Below are 23,840 nucleotides of genomic sequence, written 5' to 3' on the forward strand. Positions count from 1 at the left end.
CCTGGAAGAGACGGTATCCCATCAGAAATGTACCTTTCTTGTTGGGACATAATTGGACCCTTATTACTAAATATGATCTTATACTCAGTCAAGGAGGGGAGCTTCCATAAAAACGACAATATTGCACTCATTTCAGTCCTTCTCAAAAAAGACAAAGACCCCACCGAGTGCGGTAGTTACAGACCCTTAAGCCTCCTCGGAACCGATGTCAAACTGTACTCTAAGGTATTAGCCATCAGATTACAAAAGCATATGACGTCTTTAGTTCATCCGGACCAAACTGGCTTCATAAGAGGTCGCCTGATCACTGATAACATAAGACGAATACTGCACGTACTAGATGCAGATAAAGAAGACACCATACCTAAGGCGATGCTGTCCCTGGATGCTATGAAAGCCTTTGACAGGCTGGAATGGTCGTATCTATGGGCAGTATTAGAAAGGATGGGGTTAGGAAAAGGATTCATTGATATGATTAAAGTATTATACAAAGACCCATCGGCCATGATTACAACAGGTACATTCATCTCCAAAATCTTTCCGGTATCACGCTCAGCCAGACAGGGTTGCCCTCTTAGTCCCGGACTATTTGATCTATCATTAGAGCCTTTAGCACAATATATAAGACAATCCCAATCCATAGAACCAATCGTAATCAAGGGCACACAACATAAAATTAGTTTATATGCGGACGACGTAATATTGTTCATGCAAAGCCCCAACACCACATTGCCTCATCTACTCAAGTTGATTGAGAACTTTGGTGATTTATCGGGATTTAAAATAAATTGGCCGAAGTCGGCTTTCCTTCCACTTAACACCCATGCAAAAAAAGATACAACCCTCCCAGGTGAGATACCTATGGTAAAACATTTTAGATGCTTGGGTGTGGAAATATTTCCCACCATAAGACAAACTGTGAAGCACAATTACACAAAAATACAGAACAAAATCAAAGACGACCTGGACAGGTGGGCAAAACTTAAAAACTCAGTACAGGCAAGGGTATCAATAGTTAAGATGGATGTACTACCTAGAATCAACTTCATCAGTTCAATGCTACCGTTACCCCCTCCAGAGGGTTACTGGAAAAGATTACACTCCTCCACATACAAATTTATTTGGAATAACAAACCACCTCGCATAAAAAGATCCACCGCACAGAGAAATAAAGCAGACGGTGGCATGGCAGTTCCAGACTTTTTCCAATATTTTAAGGCATACACATTAAGACCATTGACAATATGGTTTGATCCCCAGGCATTGGTATCCTGGAGAAAATTGGAAGAAAACATAGTAGCCCGACATAGACTGAAGGACATAGGACACACTAAACTACCAATCAAGCACTGAGAGGAAATTTGGCCCCATAATTACCCATGCAATCCGGATATGGCGTGAAACACAAAAAAAATATCCTAACCCACAAAAATGGCATAATCACACTCCCTTATTCAATAACAATGCACTCTTAATTGAAAAACGTCCTATAAGATTCCCTATATGGGAAGAGCAAGGCATACACTCATTAGGGGATGTTTTTAACAACCAGGGTTTTTGTAGTTATGGAGAAATATGCACAAAGTTTAACCTCACCGGGTCCACATGGCTTTTTTACATACAGTTACAGCTATGTTTGAAGTCTCACGGTGTTCCATTAGACATACCAGTTGAACACCACAGATACCACAAATTCTTCTATGAAAGAGAGACATCGAGAGGTTTTGTATCAGGTTTTTATTATCAATTACTAACGTCCTCGTATGAAACCCTCCAACTAGACTCTGTCTGGAGGAGGGATATACCAGACCTGGAAAGTGACTTTGATTGGCAAGGAGCATGGGCAAATGTCCGTCTTACATCAAGGAACCCGGACCATCAACAAATCAATCTTAACTATATTCACAGGACATACTTGACTCCTATAAGACTGAACAGAATGGGTCTTAAACAAGACTCAAAATGCTCCCAATGTACAAATGGAGACGAAGGGACATTTATGCACATGTATTGGGACTGCCCACCAGTTAAGGCATTCTGGAAAGATGTGACCCATCAATTATCAAAACTCGTATCTTGGAATATACCAGTACACCCCTCTGTATTACTATTGAATGATGTTTTTGAGTTTGCAGTAAATCCACAGCTAAAGAGATTGGTTTTATCGGGTATCACAGTAGCTAAAAAAACTGATCGCATCACGCTGGTTTCAACCGGAAAAAATGTGCCGGAAGGTTTGGTTTCTTACATATCTCGATGTGATTTATCAAGAAATATCTACAGCAAGAATTCTGGGTCTCAACGAATCCAAAATGTCAATGTGGTTAGAAGTGGTGGAGAGAATAAAAGCTAGCTTATAATGGTAGTGTCTGGTTAGGAGTGAGGGATAATGGAGGTACTATCCAAGGAGGGGTCCGGGAGGGGGGGGGTTCGAGCTGGAGCATATGTGTGTAGGGTTTTAGATAATAGGTATTAGGGGTATATCCTGTATAAGGCATTGGTATAATTGGTAATTTCGTTGGATATACACTGTATACGGTAAAATATTATTATAGACTTTTTTTTGTTTTCTGTATGTACTTGCATGTCATTTTAGCCACCTTGTTAGTTTCATTATGCATTGTGTGTTGAGTACTGACTTTTAATAATTTTTGTTTTGCAATAATAAAAAAAAAAATAATAATAAAAAAAAAGGAAAGGTATACACCCATTTCGTTCTCTCCCCCAATGTCTCTCGGAGAGAGAAGACTTGTGTTACTGCTGCTTACCATGTGAATAAAGACAAGTCACGCCAGTTCAGGCTCAAGATAGAAACCATGCCTCTTGACCACATTATTGTCACCCTATAGCTGAGTTCTGTTTTCTTTTTATTATTTTTTTATTTATTATCTTTTTCCCCCTCCTTTTTCTCCCATCCCACTGTTAGTCGTTATGCCAATTCCCAATCTCCTTCCTGGTTGTTGCGCACCCCCCCCCCCCCCCCCTACTGTTGGTCCGGGAGGCCGGAGACTGTCACATGCTTTCCTCCGACACATGTGCAGCCAGCCAGCCGGCAGCCAGCCTGGCAGCGCAGACTCTCACTGGGAGAGTGTAACGTGTGGAAGGTCGCACTACCTCTCTCCAGATCCTTCCCTCGCTGAGCAGGCGCCCCGACCGAACTGTAGGAGTCGCTGTCCACAACGCCCAGGACCCACCCACCAGCTTTCCCACCCCTAACACTGCCAATTGTGTTAGTACGAGCGACCAGCCAAGCTGATAGCAACGCCGAGAGCTGGGCTCGAACCCAGCGTCTCCAGCGTTGGTGGCGAGCGTCTTGCCCAATACACCACCTAGCCGCCAGCTGAGTTCTGTTAACAAGCGTTATATGACCCATGTCTTAAATTCTGTATTGTATTCTAATAATTGTACTACGGTTCAGACATTTTAGAAGCCTATCCTATACCCCTCTTTGGACACCGAATCGCAACAAGCCCCTGTTAGAATGTGTTAGCAATGCTAGTGTAAGTCAACAGGGTCTTAAACGAATAACTAACCTCAAATGCAAGTCCTTTCAACCCGGTTCTTTGACTCATTCTTAGCATTACTACAGCTATGCAAAAAGGGCAAGTTTAAGAGTTATCGTTTTATGACTTTCAAATTTGAATAGATTGGCGGGTATTTGTCAGAAACAAATCCTTTCAGGGGTCTTGGTGATAGTGATCCATTATTCACCTCTGTAAACCCTGAGCCTTGCTGCTTGACGTGTGGGTGTGCGTAGTCACTGTACCGAGTAACCCGGCTGTCGGCCATTTTCTGGTCAAGATCTTATTCAGGTTAAACTGTTCACAGGCATCTGTACCTTGTTTCCATTAAAAACAACTATTTGCTGAATATGCTTGTCTATTTCTGATGTCCTGCCCACCGATTTAGAATGGTCCAAAGAAAGTACAAGAAGGTGTGTCTGCCCCCACTACCCTCCGCCTCTTTGACCCAAGGGTCACCTTTTCTTTTCTTTTTTAGAAAAAAGAATTCACCATCATTATTCATCTCCCCCAGATGTTTTACATCCACATCTGTCTGCTCAAAACCAGGTTGCTTGTATTAAGAATAGAGTTCTCCACGCATGGAAACGTGGCCACGGGCGCTCGGACGCCTAAATATTAAAGGCAACCAACTTGTGTCTAACCACGCCCAACTTGCGTCTAGCCACGCCCCCGCGGCGACGCGGCAGCAGCGGAGCTCCGTCGCGGCAGCATTATATGCCAGTAACCGCCCCTTATTCAGTATCCAGAAATAGCTCAATTGGCAACGCTGCATGGCTGTGGATCCTACGGCTCGTTGCTGGCTAGTTCGATTCCCTTCAATTTATTTGTATTTTTATTTTTAACGTGCATTCGCATTCTTTCGCCTTTAAGTTTAGGCATAACTTTAAGCATTGTTTCGGAGTTGGTTAAGGTTAGGCATTGTTTCGGAGTTGCTTAAGGTTAGAAGGGTTAAGTTTAGGCGCTGTTAAGGAGCTGGTTAAGGTTAGAGTTTGACTTAGAGAATGGCAATATTTTTTAACGTGCATTCATCATTGTTTCGGAGTTGGTTAAGGTTAGGCATTGTTTCGGAGTTGCTTAAGGTTAGAAGGGTTAAGTTTAGGCGCTGTTAAGGAGCTGGTTAAGGTTAGAGTTTGACTTAGAGAATGGCAATAGACAGCCTATTTCCGCGCTGCAGCGCGAGGCAATAGACAGCCTATTTCCGCGCTGCCGCTCTCTCGCGCTGCCGTGGTCACATGGGCGTATTGGCCAATCAGAGAAACGCTAAACGCAAGTTGGTTGCCTAAAATATGTCTGCATTCACTTCACCAGGTGGCAGTGTTCTACGGAGGTTTGCCTATATAAAGAAGGACGAGGAGGTGCTGAAGAGGGCACGTCCCCACGTGGTGGTGGGGACTGCGGGACGCGTGCATCCTGGCGCTGTCCCGCGACAAGACACTCAACCTGAAGCACATCAAACACTTCATCATGGACGAATGTGACAAAATGCTGGAGCAACTCGGTGAGGAACCCTTGACCTCCTGGGTCATCTTAACTTTTTTCACTGCCAATATATACGAGTGGTAGAGTATTGATCCAATCCATTAGACTTGGACAACTAGTTTGGGGTCATTGGTCAAGAATGATTGAGATGGAATCGATCTTTCCCCATTTAGAGCAATTCGACATCCTTTTGTGTGCCAAAATGCAGTTTCTATTTTCCTTGATGTGTGACATTTAGTACATGGCTCTTGGCATGAGATTATAGTACTTAGGACATTCTCTGATAGCTATATTAGTACTACAGTAGGTGCATTCCCACTTAAAGCCACCATTCACCATGCCTTATGAGGATCGACTGATTAAATTTATTATTTGAATTTCAGTTGGTTATTTCTCTACACTAAACATCAGTCACATTTGGGGGCAAAGGCTGCTACATTTGACCTGCAGTTTCACTAAAATAGCATTGTTAGTTTGACTCATTGAAACCATGGGACACAGCTAGCTGCAAGCTTACTGGTAGCACTATCCCATAGATCCAATGGTGGAACTTTCCTCACCTTAACTAATTCAGAGCCACGCCCATATAACCAAATTAGGTCTAGATTGCCACCGCTTTAATCAATGGGAGGACGGGGATATTTGCGAACGCTTAAACTATATCTTAAATTATGGCTATGGGTCTAATACACCCGTTGCTTATCAATGACTTGCTTGCAGTCAACATGTACGTTTTATACCGTTTTGAATACGAGTATAGTTTTGGAGATTTCGAGTAATTCCAGAGAAAGACACGATAATAGCCCTTTAGTGGAATACACAAAACATGTTGTAATCTTTCGGCTGATTTATGAATCGTTTTCAAATAAACGCTAGATTATCGATAGTATATGTGTCCTCATGTATGAAGAGAAGCGGGGTCTGAAAAATCGCTTCTCCGTACTTTGGTCGGCGCGAACCTCACACACACACACACACACGCTCCGATGGCGGTGAAAGGAACATCTGATTACCCCAATATTTGTAACATAAAGGCCTACCCTCACATCTGATGTCATGCAAAAATATTAATCCAATTCCTGATCGCCATTCCAAATATCGATCGCGTCCATTGATCCAACGTTATAGTCCAAAACACAATGATCCACGATGCTCCCAGTCCCCAGTCAATGCAATAGTATCCAGCTGCATGCCCGAGAAGTAAAACCTGGACCGGACTTATTCTTTTGATGCACAGTCCCAGCCAATCCAATGATGTGCAATACCATCCGGGAGACGATAGGTGGCAGTATTTGCCCTTTGCAAGCTCAGACCCATTCCCAATGATAACGTCAGGCTGGATGGATGAAAAATGTATGGATATCGCTAATAAAAAAAATAACGATTAACACTTTGGTCGCCAGGCTTATATTCACAATAAACCATCCCACGCCAGCTCTATTTGTCTATGGAGAAGTTCCCCTTCTTTGCAGGGCTATAACTTTTTTAATTGTATTGCTAAATTGACATTACTATGGCCCATTCAACGTCAAGTATCTATTGTTCAGGGTGTAGCAACGTTATACTTTTTCATTCACATATTCATACTAAAATACGGTCTAAAGTATAAGTATGTTTTTATCGTTTTCTGCAGATTTCTCCAGAACGTGATTTATAGCCCTAAATGCATTATATTGATGATCAAATACAGTTTGATAGCAATCTGCGTGAGATAAAAAATTTCAAATGGACGTGCTTCTAGAAGTTACTATTTATCATCTGATGTTGACCGGATGGGGGGGGGGGTCGTTTATAATTCCGTGGCCAACGTTAGATGATTCATCTAGTGTGGGTGATATGATCATTAGAGCAGTTTGTATCGAACACGTTAAAAAATAACACTGAATCTTACCGTAGCTTCCTCGTAGCGTTGGGCGATGAGCGTGGAGCAGAAATATTCCTATTATGGGATGTAGAAATATGCGATCCATCTCCAGGTTGTATAATAGTATATACGTCCAAATCATGTTGTTTATCGAGTTATTGGTAACGGATTGCTATCCATTGTGTCTAGCTCGAGTCCTGGGACTATTAGCGAGTGATCGGACCGAATTGGAATGAGCACCAGCTTCCGTTTCCTGTTTCCGGTTTGGGCGATCCGCCGATCGGCCACCAGATGGCGCTCTTGAACCGTTGGAGAGTTGAGAGGGGATCAACAGTAGATCTCAAGTCCCCGGGGGAGAAATATGATTGCGATCACAGATTTTTTAAATATTGATATCAAAGACGTGGTACGGCGTCTTTGGCAGAATGAGCATGGCGGGGAATGACGTGGTAAGGCGTTTTTGGCGACCATAGTGTTAAAACCCGACTATACTCGTGATTGGCACTCAAGCGATGGCGAGTTAACCCGACTATACTTGTGGTTGGCACTGAATGGGTTAAAGGAACACGGCAAGATTATAGCAAATTGTGTCTTCTCCAGTCAGACAAGAAGATCGATACTGATTTCCTCTATGTGCATTCAGTAGAAAGCTAGCTTAGCTTAGCACAAATACGGACCAGCTAGCCTTACTGTTGGCCAAAAACACCACTCCCGGAGTTTTAAGCTAGGCTAGTGGTCCGTATCTGCTTCCATTCATTTGTACTAAGCTAGGCTTGCCTGTAGCCGCATAGCTTTCTACTGAATGCACAGAGGAAATTGGTATCTATCTTCTTGTCTGACTCTGGAGAAGACGGTAAGCGCATTTACCATAATGTTGCCGTGTTCCTTTTAATGAGACAGTTGTCTAGTGGAGAGAAACAACCAACTGAAACACAACACATCCAGGTATCCAGTCACCTGTAAATGACTGTGTGAGCTTGACGCATTGAAGACATATGGGAGACTAGTCTGGTTGTAAAATTGTATTATGAACTCATAGGAGAGAAAATATAGAACATAGTCTAGTATGTCTGTCTCAAAGTGGCGATGCTTCAATGCCACATTGACCTTGTCAGGGAGGAACAAGAGATAATTTGAAAGAACAACAACTATGCATCAGGCACCACAAATCTTTTCCTTGAATACAGTGAAACAAGCAGAAAATACTCTATTAATTCGAACAAGCTGATGCTGACCCCCCCATGAGAAGCAGGTGATGATGTTCAGCGCCACCCTGAGCAAAGAGATCCGGCCCGTCTGCAGAAAGTTCATGCAAGACGTAATTACGCCTGCCCTCTTGCGTCCACCTCCTCCGCCTACTCCGCCATGCCTGACGGAGCGGGCGGTACAGAGGTTTGCGGCACGACCTCCATGAATCCAAGTAAAATCCAAGAAATTCCTCCCCATGCTCCAGTCAACTCCCCCACATGACAAACACCGGGGGAAACATCGACCCACTGCCGCGTCGTTGCCGTTTAGATGTTCGGTCGCTCACTCGACCGCGAAGACCTCACAACTCCTTAGTACTGGCCGACTCACGGGCACAATATAGCGCGTGAACCGCGCACCCTGCAAAATGTTATTTGTCATCACTACACTCAAGTGTTTCCTCAGCACCGTTAAACTACGGTTCAGGGTCCAGGATTAATTATTGTGGACCCTGCTGTATCTCTGCTGGGTCTCTAGATAAGGAGAGAAGCCATTTGCTTTCATGAGCCCGGTTCGCTAGCAGGGCAAGAGATGGACATTTCACGCTTGCGTCCCGGCTTGAAAAGTTTTTAAACCACAGCAGGTAGTGGACCTGGGAGTAGGAAACCGGGAACAGAGTAGAGGCCACGTTACTACTTCTTCACCTCCCACCAAGCCCGCCCTACAGTTACATATAAATCAAGAGGAAACACTGATTATACTGCCAAGCATTTGCCGTGCAATTTTAAAGTGATGCAAAAACGATCTTATGAGCTAATAATTGTAATATTGCGGTACCTCAACTTGTGCATTCTCAAGTTGATGAGAAACCCTGGGCTCCCTGCTCTGGAGCCAACAGTTAGCCTTTTGCTGTAGCTGCTCTGGAGCCAACAGGTAGCCTTGACCTGTAGCTACTCTGGAGCCAACAGGTAGCTTCTCCCTTTAGCTGCTCTGGAGCTAGGTAGCTTCTCCCCGTAGCTGCTCTAGACTTAAACAGGTAGCTTCTCCCCTCAGGTGAAACTGAAGAAATACCTATATGGAGAGAGAAAAGCTCATTTAAAAACTAAACATAAAAGATATGTCGCAAAAATTAAACAAATAAATGTACCCGAGATAGCTGACTTATAGGGAGGCAGATGCAGCTGAGGCTGGGAGTGGATCAAACCACAGCTGTCTGGCTCCCGGGGCTCTGGGACGGGAGGGTGCTGCATTTAATTACTTTCTCAATAAAGTGCGGAGCAGCATGCTGGAATTGCCTAGAGTCCACAGAGCTCTGCCAGAATAGTCCTATTACCTCTTTGTCAGGCCCGGTCTACTTAAATGGAGTCGAAGGTAACCACCTTGAGACGGAGAGTAATAACCCAATAGGCCCACTTAGCCTCGCTGGCTCACACAAAGAAAATGGTCGCAATCTCTTTCCCCGTTAGCAGCGGTCCAAGCCCCAAAGTGTCTCCAACAAACGGCAAACATGAACCGTCCATCAGCGGAGACGGTGAGAGTTAGTGCAAAGACGGGAAATCAATGGACAGGTGCACGGGAGTATGAGAAAGCGGGGGGGGGGGGGGGGGCAGTAAGGGGGAGGTGTGATGTCCGGGAGACCAAAGGAGGCGAGGCACGAGATGAGGATGATAATGGAGAGGAAGAGAGAGCGGAGGAGAAGCTGGACGTCTGGACTGGCGGGGGGCGAGAGAATTCTCCAGCTAAACGAGGCAGCTTGAATACCCCCCCCGAGATAAAGAGAGGAGCTTATCAGCGGAATGAGGAGGAGGGAAAGAAAATCAATGTGAACAGACTCCAAGGACCCATTCAAGTAAACAACCTGATCATTTAGCCGCCCCTCGGTACTACATATAGCAGTGCACCCGACATTTAGTTTTGGGAGTGCAGTTTATCTGCAGGGGCGTTTTTCCAACCGTTTTTATTCACACCACGATACAGGGGACACATTGATTGAAGTACACATTGATCGAAATACACACGGATGGGGTCTACCTGCACTAGTTTGAAAAATACGGTATGAATCACAAGACAGACACACAACATACAACCATTAACTCTTGACGAGCAGTAGCTTCACTCATACAGTTCAAAAACACTGACCAACTCACCAACTGACTGACAGACTGTCTTGACTGATCGACTGACTTGAGTGAGAGTGTTTGGAAGGCAACAGTGTTTGAAATGTAAAGTGTTGACTGTGTGTGGGAGGGGGGAGGCGGTAAACAGAGACATCTGATCAAGTTTCTGAGGCATTTCAGGTTTGTGGATTTTACTCAAAGTACTGTGATGGACGAGGATCAGTTGAGTTGGACTCAGATGTGTGGTCGGCATGTGTCTAGGAGCACAGCGCCTCCCGACGCCACACCCTGTATCTATTGAAGTGTATCTATTGAAGCGGCTCCCTCGTTGTCTAATTATCCACAGCTGCAGGAGGCAGACACAAATTAGGGGGAGGATTGATGCGTTTGTTTTGGCTGTGTGTTTTAAATTTACTATCGATCTAACCTTCACCGGAGCAGCCACAGCAATCGCCAGGAACATCTGCTTTGCTGCAGTTTCGACCTCTGGCTTTTCATTTAACGCCACCGTAGTTTGATGGTGTTAAACAGGACACCTATCTTGCTGTGTGGAATAGAAATGTGAGATATATGCAGGTTTTATTAGTGTATGTTAAGTGCGTAATAATCTCTGTAGCAGTAGGGTTAAGTAGCATAGTTATGGTAGTAGCTAGGTAGGTGTGTGTGTGTAGGGCTGGGCAATATGAATATATCAATAATTAGCATGATACTCTTTTATACAACAATTAAACTGTATTTACTCCACCAAAAAAACAAAGATAAAAAGTGATTTTGTATTTATGGATACTTGTCTCATGTTTTAAGATAGTTTGAATACATACACTTTTTGAAGCATGCATATAATAGACAACCTTGTTTCTGCATGCTGCAATCAGAAGTTGAAATAGTCCTTTACACTATATTTAATATACAGTGTAGTGATGGGAGTGATGTAGTGACATGCTGAGTCATGTACTAATCAACAGTAGAAATACTAGCTATAGCCAGAACAAAGAACTACATTTTCATCTCATTAATATAATAAATTAGCAATTTGCACATTTAATACAGTATATATTCATGTTACAAGGGAAGAATGCAAGTCATCATCAGGCGTCTTGAGTGCTAAAGAACTGTCAATTATGTATTTTTGCATTTAGTTTCTTTTAGACTAATTGGATACATAACTTCTGATTGTCAGTGAAATTAGTAGAAATTCAAATCCTGTATATCGACCACTACCGCTATTGACTGACATGAAAAAGTATATTGTGGTGAGATTTACTGGCCATATTGCCCTGCCCTGTGTGTGTGCGTCTCTCTCGCTCTACAGTACTGTACCTCTCTACCTCTCTCTACAGTACTGTACCTCTATACCTCTCTCTACCCCTCTACCTCCCTCGAAACACCTCCCCTTCTAACCTCTATCACATGCCTAAAAACTGTCCATCCCCCAAATCACCTGAACTGTCCCTTCTTGCTGCTGCCACTCACTGGATAACCTCCTCTTCCTCCTCTTCCTCCTCTTCCTCCTCCTCCTCCTCCTCCTCCTAACCCACTTGAATAAATCACCACGTCCCCCACCTCTTCTATCCTGCCTCCATCTGTTTTCCATCCTCTCCCTTCCTCCCCCCCAACCCTCGCCCGCTCCAGCCAATAGAAATCTTTGTGGACGACGAGACGAAGCTGACCCTGCATGGGCTGCAGCAGCACTACGTCAAGCTGAAGGGCAACGAGAAGAACAGGAAGCTCTTTGACCTCCTGGACGTGCTGGAGTTTAACCAGGTACTGGCGGATTAGACGTTCCATCGAGTGTTTCCAGACCCTACTGCATCCTCTTCCTCCCAACTGTTGGCGTTTGTGTAGTTGTTTAACAGGGATGGAAACATGGGCTGGGTTTTTAAGAGGCTGTCCTACGTTTTAACAGGTTTCCAGACGGGGAAAGCCAGGTAATTCTGTAAAAGTGAATTTTACAAACGGGTCATTGTACAGGAAATTACTGGAGTAAAGTATATTTTACAGCTTACTTTACACATTAATTGCATGAAGGTTTTTTTTAAGCTGGTTATATATTTTTTGGTAAATGTACCTCAACGTGATAAGTGGATTTGACTAAAGGGCTGTTTTGACGGAGTTCCCTGGAATTACACAGGATCACTCTACCACTATACTCATATTCACCACGGTATAAAACGGAAATGTATAGATGAAGAAATTATATGTTTTTTGCACGTTGACCGGAAGAAACCCACTGACAATCGATGGCGTTATTATACGTAGCTATAATATAAAATATAGGTTTAGCTCTACAAACAAGGTGAGCGTTTACATGGGGTTAATGGGCAGCAAGGCCTATATATGCACTTCCCGGAAGGGGGCGTGGCACCCAATGTGTTAACATTTAGTTTTTAACAGTGCTGTACTGCCATCTTCTTAAGTGGGGGAGCGCAGTAGGGGTGTGTATCACGTATCGGTGTATCGGATACTTGAGTCCACAACATTATATCGTGATATTTTTCATTGTACGCTTTCTAGACCTTTAATGAAAGACCACACGTGTCCACCATGCATCGTCTACTAAAAGATACATTTACTGTCTCTTTTTACTGTTTATTTTCTAAATTAGTTTAAATACTAAAAAACGGATTATAATCAGTTTTTTTTTCTACATACCATGTTGAATTATTTATTTTTATAAAATCACAGTATATTGCAGTGTTTGTAGTATTGTGATATATCGCTATATTGAATTTAAACATGTATCGTCCGATTTTTGCCAATACACAGCCCTAGAACACACCTACTGTGATTGAACCACCATTACTTCTACTTAAAACTTGCCTGTATGTGTACATTCTGAAGTTCTCTACAGTGTTATATGCAGATATGTGCTTTTAGCTGTTCATAGCGGTATCAACCAAAGAATATATATCAACATAGAAATTCCTTCAAAATTCACAAATGGCATCTGAAATCTAGCTGAAATTAAAACTAAAATGAAATGTAAAAATAATTGTTTTCCCAAATACGAATAATAAAACTATAACAAACCTGTAAAACGAGAATTAATACAGTGCTGTACTAATACCACCCCTCTACTGTGCCTCCAGTCTGTCGCACTACCAGCAGTTCAAAGATTTCCAGTGGCGGATCCTGGTGGCCACCAACCTGTTTGGTCGAGGGATGGACATCGAGCGAGTCAACATCGCCTTCAACTACGACATGCCAGAGGACTCAGACACCTACGTGCACAGGGTGAGGGCTGGAATGTGGAACTAAAACAGCATTCATGTTATTCCTGTGGTTTTCGACACGTCAGTCTTTTATTTGAGAACATTTCTCTAGAAACTAGGTATTTCCATAAAACCCGGACAAACTTTGTGGACATCTTGTTTTGGGGATGTGGGCACGTTCTCCAGCTCTGTTAGCACTACAATCTAGGCCATTTGGATGTAAAGTCTCAGATGAGAGTTCTATGAGTCAGTCTGTCTCCATGACATCACAGAGTAGAGCCTTGGTAAAGCCCAGGATGTAGTTTTGAGAGTGTGTTGTACATGTTCACAAATATTACTTGGAACTGTCGTGTTAATTATTATTATTATAATTTGATTATAATGGAAGGTGGATTTTTCTATACTTCACTGTGTACTTGCAACCGGCATAAGTCCATACTGGAGCAAAATGACAATTGGTGCGTGCAATTTTTAAATGGATGTGACCGATTTGGATTCTTTCAGTTTCCATCAGGAAAGTCGTCTTTACAAAGTTGTCTCCATAAATGTATACTGCCAGATATTGCCACACCGTTTTAGTGCGAGTCCATCAATACAGACCTATGAAGAATCTGGAAATACGTTTTACCATGAACGTCTTTAGCCGTAACTCCAGCCGTGTGTCCGTCTTCCCCAGGTCGCCAGGGCAGGCAGGTTCGGCATCGGTGAACATCAGCGAGCTGCCGGACGAGATCGACATCTCCACTTACAGTGAGCGCTTTCAATCAACCGCCTCGTAAAAAGGCGACAATTACCGGCGGTACAGCATAAAAAGAACATAAATGTTATTGCACAGCACGTTGCGCATCGCCTATAAAGGATGATGAATGTTGAGTGCATGAATGGTTTAGGCCTGAGGCCATTCTTTTCATTTTAATCACAGTTGTGTCTCTTTCTTCCAGTTGAACCCACACGGTAGAGGAGATGGAGCATTCCTTGGATTTTACAGTTTGTTTTTGTATTTGCAGTGAGATTTGGTTTCATATAGACAAATAAATAAATACACAAGGACCCATGTGGATTGCACTAACCCTTACATGTTACATGCCATATACTGCACATTGCTACTGGCCCCCTTTATAAAACATAGGTATATCTCTGCTTTGTACCTCCGCAAATAGTTAATTGGTATACCAGGTTTAACATGGCATTCTGTTATTTCAATTGACAACTTAAGCTCCAATCTCAGGGCAGGTCCTCCCCCAGCACAGAGGAACCATGAGTGACGCAAGTGTGCGCTGATTGGTCCTGACGTCAAGTTCATGGTGTCAAACCTTGAACGGCCCTTTTAAGGTTTCTCCCCTCCACATTGCCTGTGGTGCTTTTTTCCTATTGCTAGGTTTTTAGTGCGTTTTTCCTTACATCCGCATGGTGTCTGGGAGTGTTGCATTTATTTATTTAACATTTTATTTTGGATTTCATAGTCTTTTTTTGTTTTGTTTTATTGTGATGTTTCTTCTTGACTTGTTTAACCATTTCACTGCCACACTAAGGGTTAACCTTCTGTAGTGTGGCAGTGAAAGAGTTAACCTGATGTTGTGTGGCAGTGAAAGGGTTAACCTTTGGTGTATTGTCGCAGTGAAAGGGTTAACCGTTTGGTAGTGCGGCAGTGAAAGGGTTAAAGAAGACGTGTCCTGCCCATGGGGACATTAACGTGTGTTGTCGGGCCTTACAAATACATTTGATTTGATTTAGACCTACGTGTTCTGCAGTGCGCAGGGCTGGAGAGACAGACATGCAGTCAACCTCGTATTGTAGTTGAAATACCTGTGCAATCTCTTAGTTACATCAATATTGTGCTGTCGGAACAGTCATGTTTGTAGGTTGAGTATTTCAAGTTAACTATTGGCCATTTTAGCACTCTTATCTTGTGTTATCAACCATGAAATACTTAGTTGTAAGTTGATCTAGTGTGATTTATGCACACACCGCCCGGCCCAGGCCATCTCTGCTCTCTGGGGAGAGAAGGCAGAAGCAAGGTCAGCTTACATCACTTCAGCGTATCTATTGGCGGTGCAAACAAACAGGAGAAAAGCCCTGGAGGTACAGTATATATAGTTCTCAGGGGAGCTCCCCAGTGGAGAGTTCCTCTCAGGGAGTCCCAGAACTGTTTGGTCAGAAAAGCCTATTCATCAGCTTGCAGATACTTCAAACTGTCAACTCGCTTAGTGGGCAGAGAGTAGTTTTTATACAGTGAAACTACTTCGATAAGGGCCTGCATGGCCATGGGACGTCTGCTGGCTCCTTGAGAAATCATGACGTTATGAATATGTAAGTGGAAACTGATTGTCTGTGGGATTGAGATTGTTGATCGCTGCTTAGGCTTTTGGGCCGGCGTCCTTGATAACTCTGATAACTTTTTGTTTTAGTTTCCTTGTCTGATATAGTTTGTTGTTGTGTTGTTTGTTTGTTAAATGTGGTTTCAAAAATTAAAGAATAAAACATTTGGAATAGTAAAAAAAAAAATATATATATATATATACAGTGAAACTACATTTCAGCATTGAGGATAGAAAGAAAGGAGGAAGATGTGGACGCCACGGATTTGAGCATCGTTTGTTCCTACCACGCCACGCTATAAAAGATAGGAATAAGTGGCAGTGTTTGCAGGGCTATATATATATTCTATATTATAGCTATATGGATACAATACTATGGCCCATTTGACATCAACTATCCATCGTTCAATATGTGAAAAAGAATATTTTTTTTCATCAATACGTTCCTGTGTTATACCGTGGTGAATATAAGTATAGTTTTAGAGTGATCCTGTCTAATCCCAGAAAACGACGATATGCAGCAAAACGTGAATTTCACTAAAAGCGTTGCCATTTCTCGCCTGGACACGCTACTATTTCCAAATCAAATGTATATAATAGGTATTGTTTTTTGATGCTTTGATTGTCACCAACGGCATACGTTGTGGAGTAACGTTACACACACGTTGCGATTGAGGTGAAATCATGGTTGGATCAAAGCAGGATTGATATAATTTAGTCCTTACCTTCACTAGGAAGTACCCCAAAAAGAATATTCCAATTGTCTGATCGCGAGTCCAAGTATTGGTGTCTGTTGTGTCGCCAACATAATCCACCACAACAAATGCATCGGGGGCATTTGACGCTGCTCAATGCAATAGGGTCCAGCTGCAGACTCGGAGCCTCGAGGTCCAGATTGGTACTTCCGACCGCCACAGGACTTCCGACCGCCACAGGACTAATGCGGAAGTATCTCGAAGTACGTCTGACGTATCTCGAATTACGTCTGACGTTTCTCTACGTTAGCGAACATTAAACGTTGTATTCATAAAATAATATAAAATCAGCAGCATGGGGAGGGCCGGGGGGAGGGGAGGTACAGGTAGTAGAAGACATAGAGGTACAGGTCACATAATTATAGTACAGTGGAGAAGTAAAAATAGAATAAAAAGGCAGTGTAAACAATATACAATATTATTAACTCTAATAATAACACGCCTCGCGGGCTCATTATAATACGAGAGCCGTGGGTCTGCATTGTATAGAGCGGATCCCCCGGCCGTATTCAAGCGCTGGAGCGCTTTGCGATGGATCAAACTGTATTAATATAGTAGTAATAATAGTAGTTGGCTAGTTGCGCGCTTCTGGCCACCTCCCGCAGTGCGCGCATACACACATACTGTCTGTAGCTATACAGTACGTGCAAAATTAATTGTCAAGAGCCTCATCTCATCTGGCTCTGCAAATAGATCTAGAGTCTGAATATCATATAATAGCCTGCTGATGATCTCTCTCTCGAGTCAAATCCATTCTGAGAACGGAATGCAGTGCCCGCGACGAGGGTCTTGATTGATTGATTGATTGATTGATTGATTGATTGAAAATTGTATTAACAGATCATGCTGGACCTACAAAAGGCCTTTGACACTGTCAATCACTCCATTCTTGATTGAACATTTTATTAACAGATTGCAGAATGGGTACAGTACAGTACAGCTCAATACACACAATTGTTAAGGGGATGCAGACCAGAGAAAGACTTTCGTCTTGTTTACATCAGGGTCCCCCATTTTCAATTCATCAGGACATATATGACATACATGACATACAGATAGACAGTACTGCTACATCCATACATTTATGACATACCAGATTTGCAAATACAGTATTGTTTGTGATACAAAAAGAGTCCAGAAAAGAGAGTATATACATTTGACGTAGAAACTGTACATTGGAGGAGGTTGGGTAGGTGGGGGGGGGGGGGGGACTGTACATTGGAGGTGGTTGGGGGGGGGGGGGGGGGGGGGTCGGGTAGGAGGGGTGGGGGGGGGGGGGGGACACACACTGTACAACTGTACAAGCAAAACTGTACATTGGAATATTGACAACCATACTTGGTCATTTACTGTACATTGGAGGGGGTTGGGTTACAACACAGGAGCAGAGTATAAACAACAGTACAGTACTGTTTCTCATTCCTGTACAGTTGTACAGTGTCCCCCACCCCTCCTACCCGACCCCCCTCCAAGGCGAAAGTCTTTCTCTGGTCTGCATCCCCTTAACAATTGTGTGTATTGAGCTGTACTGTACTGTACCCATTCTGCAATCTGTTAATAAAATGTTCAATCAAGAATGGAGTGATTGACAGTGTCAAAGGCCTTTTGTAGGTCCAGCATGATCTGTTAATACAATTTTCAATCAATCAATCAATCAATCAATCAATCAATCAATCAATCAAGACCCTCGTCGCGGGCACTGCATTCCGTTCTCAGAATGGATTTGACTCGAGAGAGAGATCATCAGCAGGCTATTATATGATATTCAGACTCTAGATCTATTTGCAGAGCCAGATGAGATGAGGCTCTTGACAATTAATTTTGCACGTACTGTATAGGCTACAGACAGTATGTGTGTATGCGCGCACTGCGGGAGGTGGCCAGAAGCGCGCAACTAGCCAACTACTATTATTACTACTATATTAATACAGTTTGATCCATCGCAAAGCGCTCCAGCGCTTGAATACGGCCGGGGGATCCGCTCTATACAATGCAGACCCACGGCTCTCGTATTATAATGAGCCCGCGAGGCGTGTTATTATTAGAGTTAATAATATTGTATATTGTTTACACTGCCTTTTTATTCCATTTTTACTTCTCCACTGTACTATAATTATGTGACCTGTACCTCTATGTCTTCTACTACCTGTACCTCCCCTCCCCATGCTGCTGATTTTATATTATTTTATGAAGAGATACGTCAGACGTACTTCGAGATACTTCCGCATTAGTCCTGTGGCGGTCGGAAGTCCTGTGGCGGTCGGAAGTACCAATCTGGACCTCGAGGCTCCGAGTCTGCAGCTCGACCCTACTCGCTCAATGGGATCGAGATACCCGCTCGACTCGCCTGACAAAGAAAAGTGCGCCCGGAGACATTTGAACGTTGCACAGGCCAAGATATAAGGTTTCAAAAGGTGCTCGATACTGCCTCCTGGGAGGATGTGGCCGGTATTGCACTTTGGTGATCTCAGGATGATTCCCCATGTTAACCCAGAGTCCATGTGCCTGTAATGAATAGAAATATCGAATACAAGAAATAACGATGAAAACCCGACTATACTCAGGTTTTCGGGGGTCCTGGCACTCAACGCATGGCGAGATAACCCGTCTATCCTCGTGTCTGGCGCTGATCGAGTTAAGGAGGGCGCAGAATCTCACACAGGTCCCAGTATTTCCCCAGAGCTCCAATTTGAGCTTTAATTGAATCATCCGAGCACCACCAAGCCTGGTCTCCTAACACGACCGGGGGTTAAGTGCTGGTTGAACCCCTGTGAGGAGGAAATGAAGGCCCAACGGGTGGAGTGTGGGGGTTCTATTCCACTGGGACAATGGTGTACTGAAAGACACTTGCTGCTTTGAATCAAAGCAGCATCATCAAATGCACATCAAATGACACGTATGCATTTATTGGGATCAACATCATCTTTATGGGCACCCAGAAACTCCCAGGTCTGGCTGATTGACAGGTCTACTGTAGAGGCCCTGGGGGTCCACTGTGTTTCCAATAAGATGAACATCTCTGCAGATACACACATCTTGATCCAAACAACCGTCCATCCAGCCAGCAGGATGTGTGAGGTTATTTCCTTCAGGTTCTCGAAGATAACGGACAATGTTCCTGCATGGCTGTTCTAGCTCATCAGATGGGACTATCAATTGATAGTGCAGGAGATTTTGGTTCATGTCATGTCTGCGCTTATGTTGAAAATGATATCTAAATAATGAATATTGTTTGTGTTAATAAATTGCTTGGCCTATGAGTCCTACTATGCAAAAGGTTTACTTGCACTGCTTTTAGATTTTTGCAACTCCTGGCTTGATGCAGACTGCCTTCTTTAAATACAATGAATCGAAGATCAGTGCATTTTATCAGTGGTCGGTCACTGGTTGTTTAAAATAATTTTTGGTTCAAATGTCTGGTCACCTTAAATTAAACGCCAAAGTTCCTGGCTCAGTTCTAATGCTCCCTGCAGCAGAGAGCAAGAGCCATGGTATGTGCTAACAACGTATTGACTATAATGTATTACTATGAATTTCAATGATAAAGATTAATATCAGTTTATAAAGGTATCTTCACAAATAAGAAGGTGGGTAAACTGAGTTTTGGTACATCTGATGAGTGGTGACGAGCTCCATGCAGATGACTTTCTCTCACATCTCTCCAGATCCCACTATCCCACTTCCTACTGTCCTCCAAAATAGGACAGATCTTCCTGGGACCGTCGCAGACAACAGAGTCAGGTTGTCAGCATATAACGTTAAGGAAAACGGGACGTGTACTTTGTATCAACAAACTGATCTGGTGTTTTACCTTGTACATCTTCTCGGTGTGAAGGTGAAACGGATTCAACGGCAACATCTTCCCCAAGGGTTTCGGCCAAAGAGATTAAGTCTCTGCCCTGGGTTATAATCCTGAAATGGGGAGGGGTTAATAATCTTGACCAGCTCAGGAGTTTCTAGGATGATGACAAATTAATCATGTCATCTGGGGGAATGCTTAACATCTAAAGCATTATTAATGCCTATGGTTGCCTTGTTAACCCTTTCACTACCAAAGGGTTAACCCTTTCACTCTGACAATACAGGTTAACCCTTTCACTGCCACACGACAAAGGGTTAACCCTTTCACAACCACACTACAGAAGGTTAACCCTTTCACTACCACACTACAGACGGAAACTATGTAACCTTCACCGTTTTGGGGACAGCTCTGATCCGGGACATTACTCTTGAGTCGCCCAATTTTCCAATCCCGCCTCGAGACCCATATCTTCTCCACTACCTTCTCTTAGCCCCTCTCCATCCATCCTCGTGTGTTTGTGCCATGCTTTGTCTTACTGCCACCACCGCTTAGTGTAAAGAAAAGTGCTATATAAATCATTATTATTATTATTGTATAAGCCTCTCCCCCTCAAGGCCCTCACGCTGAAGCTCATTCACACTCCGTGTGATGGATACTGTGGAAGGATGGGGGAGTATAATTGATAAACATGGTTTACTCATTATGGGCTGTTTTGACTGGTACATTTTCTCACTTCTGCATAATCACTTCAGTCTGCTGTGAATATATTTATAAGCCATTACTGTGGAAAGGAATAATTAATTAACCACCGCACACAGTTTGACTGTTGCCACACATCTGTCTGCACTGGTAGGAGGCCGTGTTTGTTCTTTCTGCTTCGGCGATAAATATGAACAGACAGACTAGCACTGAGTGTGTTGAAGCACAGCTGTATCAGAGTATCAGTGGAGGTACGCTAACATCTGCTTGTTTCTTGTTAGTCTTGCCATAAATACAGTAGGTATGGCTTTTTACCCACTTCATCATAAAATGGTCAACTACAGGCCTGTCAGGTTAGTTATCAGCAGAATCTCATTTATATGACACATGAGCAATCTCTTAACTGCCCTGGGCTTTGACCATCAACCCTGAGGTGACAGGGTTCACCAGAGTTCTAACACCAGCCAGCCCTAAACAGCATTTTATTAAAAATAAAAGTTGTTCTAACCAAATCAAATACACATTGCTATGTTTTTTTTGTTATTGACCAATTGAAACCACACAATACTATATGATGTATTTCCATATTACCTTATTTATTTATTTGTAACTTTATTTGGAAGCGAATACAGACAGCTGTAAGAAAATGACGATACCTTAATTTTAACCGGTCGACCTCTAGCTGTTGGCAATACGCTTCTATAATGTATTTGGTCAATTATAAGTCTTGACCCTTAAAAATATAGGATTTATAGTAAAAGTGACAAGGTATTTCCAAAGGTAACTCATTTACAATGTTAACAAGTCTATGAGCTGAGGATTCTGGAATCAGCCGGGGAACTACGCCATTCTGAATTCATACATGTTATTCCTCTGGTCTAAGTCAGAGTGCTAAAACTCTTTATACATCAAGTATAAAGTATGGAGCTGCTCCAAAGACAATGAATAGGTTTTATATAACATAGTCAGTACCCAGGGGGATGTAATGTATATGGATCCATTTTGTTTCAGAAAACTACTACACTATTGAATAAAGCTCATCTGGGTATAAAAAGTCCACAGAATCTCCTATTCATTGTCTATGGAGCAGCTCCAGACTTTATACTTGATGACATCACAAGTTTTATTTTTTACTTCTCTGGTTTCTGGCTTTACAGGAGAGTAGTAGTAGTAGAAATATTTATTGAACTTTCTTAGGCCATGGAACATTTTAATTCTTAATTTGGGTGGCGTTCCGCTTTCAGATTCCTGTTCCTTCCTTTGATGGACATACACGTTTGTAGTTACAGTAGTTAACTAAACTACACCTCAAATAGCAAAAACGTTATGAACATCTATAATTGCAATGCAAATTTTTATTTGAGGATGAAGACCTCGTTTGGTTGAAATGTCGCTTTTTAGTCAATAAGGTATTGGGAGCTGTATTCCAGTGTGTGGGAATCCATTTTCATTCATCTTTATCCTGCACCTGGCCGCCGCTTTGTACACTGTGCTTTGTACTCAGGCAGGCAGACTGCAAGACGAATGCTTCAATATAATGCTGGTTATAGGTCTATTTGAATATTCTTTCTTGGTCCCTCTTTAAAATTACTACTGTAATTTAACCCTTAATTCTTGTGAGTTTTAGAAAAATGTGTTTGAGCCTCAACTTTACATTAACTCGTTCATACCGTTTTTAACCCAATGTATTTAGAAAATGTGTAAATAAAATATAAACCAATGAAGTGTTCAAATTAACCATCTTTGATTATGAGATGAGTTTATGAGGCCAGTTTGTTTAAAAAAAAAAAAGGCACAGAGTTCAAGTATGGCGGAATAAGAATTCCTGCCATATATAGTCTAGAAATTGTGCTCTTAAATGAAAAGAACGCTTTGTTTTTGAGCTTGCAGTCTCCAATCTGCAGGATCAACATTCTACAATTAGCTATAGCGTGGTTTCATGCTTTAGACCGAATCGGACACATCTGACAGCAAATATTTCCCTCATCCTCTGGCATCATTTGCTCCTTGGATAGAGAAAACGGTGCCGTTGTAAATTAGCGCCATCTACAGGTAGGTTTCTGAAAATTGGCATGACCTTTTCATTGCCATCACTATCATAATCCTGAGACAATTTGGTTGCATTAATCTTCCATTCCTAAACTAGCCTGGATGTGCCTGAATATTTGCGCTTGATGTATCACTTTGTTTGAAGCACATATTTATTAGTTTTATAGTTATGATGAACTTTTACCGGTGTCTTTTAAGACCAATAGAGAAGAGGAAATGTTTGCATGAGAACATGTAAAAGACTGCTCTACTCACCATGTGGGTTTATAAACAATGTTTGATTCTCATTACTGACGCAGCCGTGTGATTACTTCAGCACGTAGTCGATGTATCCGTCCTCCTGCACCGTTGATGGGATTAATTCACTAACCAAACACAACTTGGCTGCATTAAATCTCCCGGCTGTGATGACAGTTATTTGTTCTTTGGCTATAAATATTGACCAACGGCCTGACACAGGCCAGCATTTTGAGTGTGAAACAGCTGGCGTTGAGTGTGCGGTTTGAGCACTGCTTTTTATGGTCGGTCTGGTGGTTTTTCTTTTTTTGTTTAATCTCCTGAAGAATGAAGCTTTTTTTTATCCACTTCCAAGAATGAAGCTTTTTGAAGCTCAAGTAGACCCGACATCTTTGCCAGCCGCCTCCACGAGACATAGGCCTGGCCAACTATTGCTGAAAGTCTTCTTTTTAATCTAGGATTTGGGGAACACACAAGACGTCTGTGGTTAATTTCATCAACATGCACTCGGATTTCCCTCCATTAAAGTCAAGCTATACTCTAATAGGAATTTATCTCAGCACTATCTTTAATCTGGACTGTCCCTTACCAAAAAA

General features: G+C 42.7%; 1 protein-coding gene across 1 annotated transcript in view; it reads left to right on the top strand.

The window, feature by feature from the left end:
- Positions 1–14,329, top strand: part of ddx39b (DEAD (Asp-Glu-Ala-Asp) box polypeptide 39B) — a gene marked incomplete at both ends in the record, with an annotated part of 42,614 nt that extends 28,285 nt beyond the window's left edge. The window contains 9 exon segments of the mRNA XM_084311949.1: positions 4,833–4,859; positions 4,862–4,927; positions 4,929–5,022; positions 8,103–8,185; positions 11,805–11,945; positions 11,947–12,047; positions 13,262–13,406; positions 14,061–14,134; positions 14,326–14,329. Of these exon segments, the coding sequence (XP_084168075.1) occupies positions 4,833–4,859; positions 4,862–4,927; positions 4,929–5,022; positions 8,103–8,185; positions 11,805–11,945; positions 11,947–12,047; positions 13,262–13,406; positions 14,061–14,134; positions 14,326–14,329 (735 nt within the window).
- Between the last annotated feature and the right edge of the window lie 9,511 nt (positions 14,330–23,840).

The sequence above is a fragment of the Notolepis coatsorum genome, assembly GCF_963971535.1.
Source record: "Notolepis coatsorum genome assembly, chromosome: 4".
Classification (NCBI taxonomy): Eukaryota; Metazoa; Chordata; class Actinopteri; order Aulopiformes; family Paralepididae; genus Notolepis; species Notolepis coatsorum.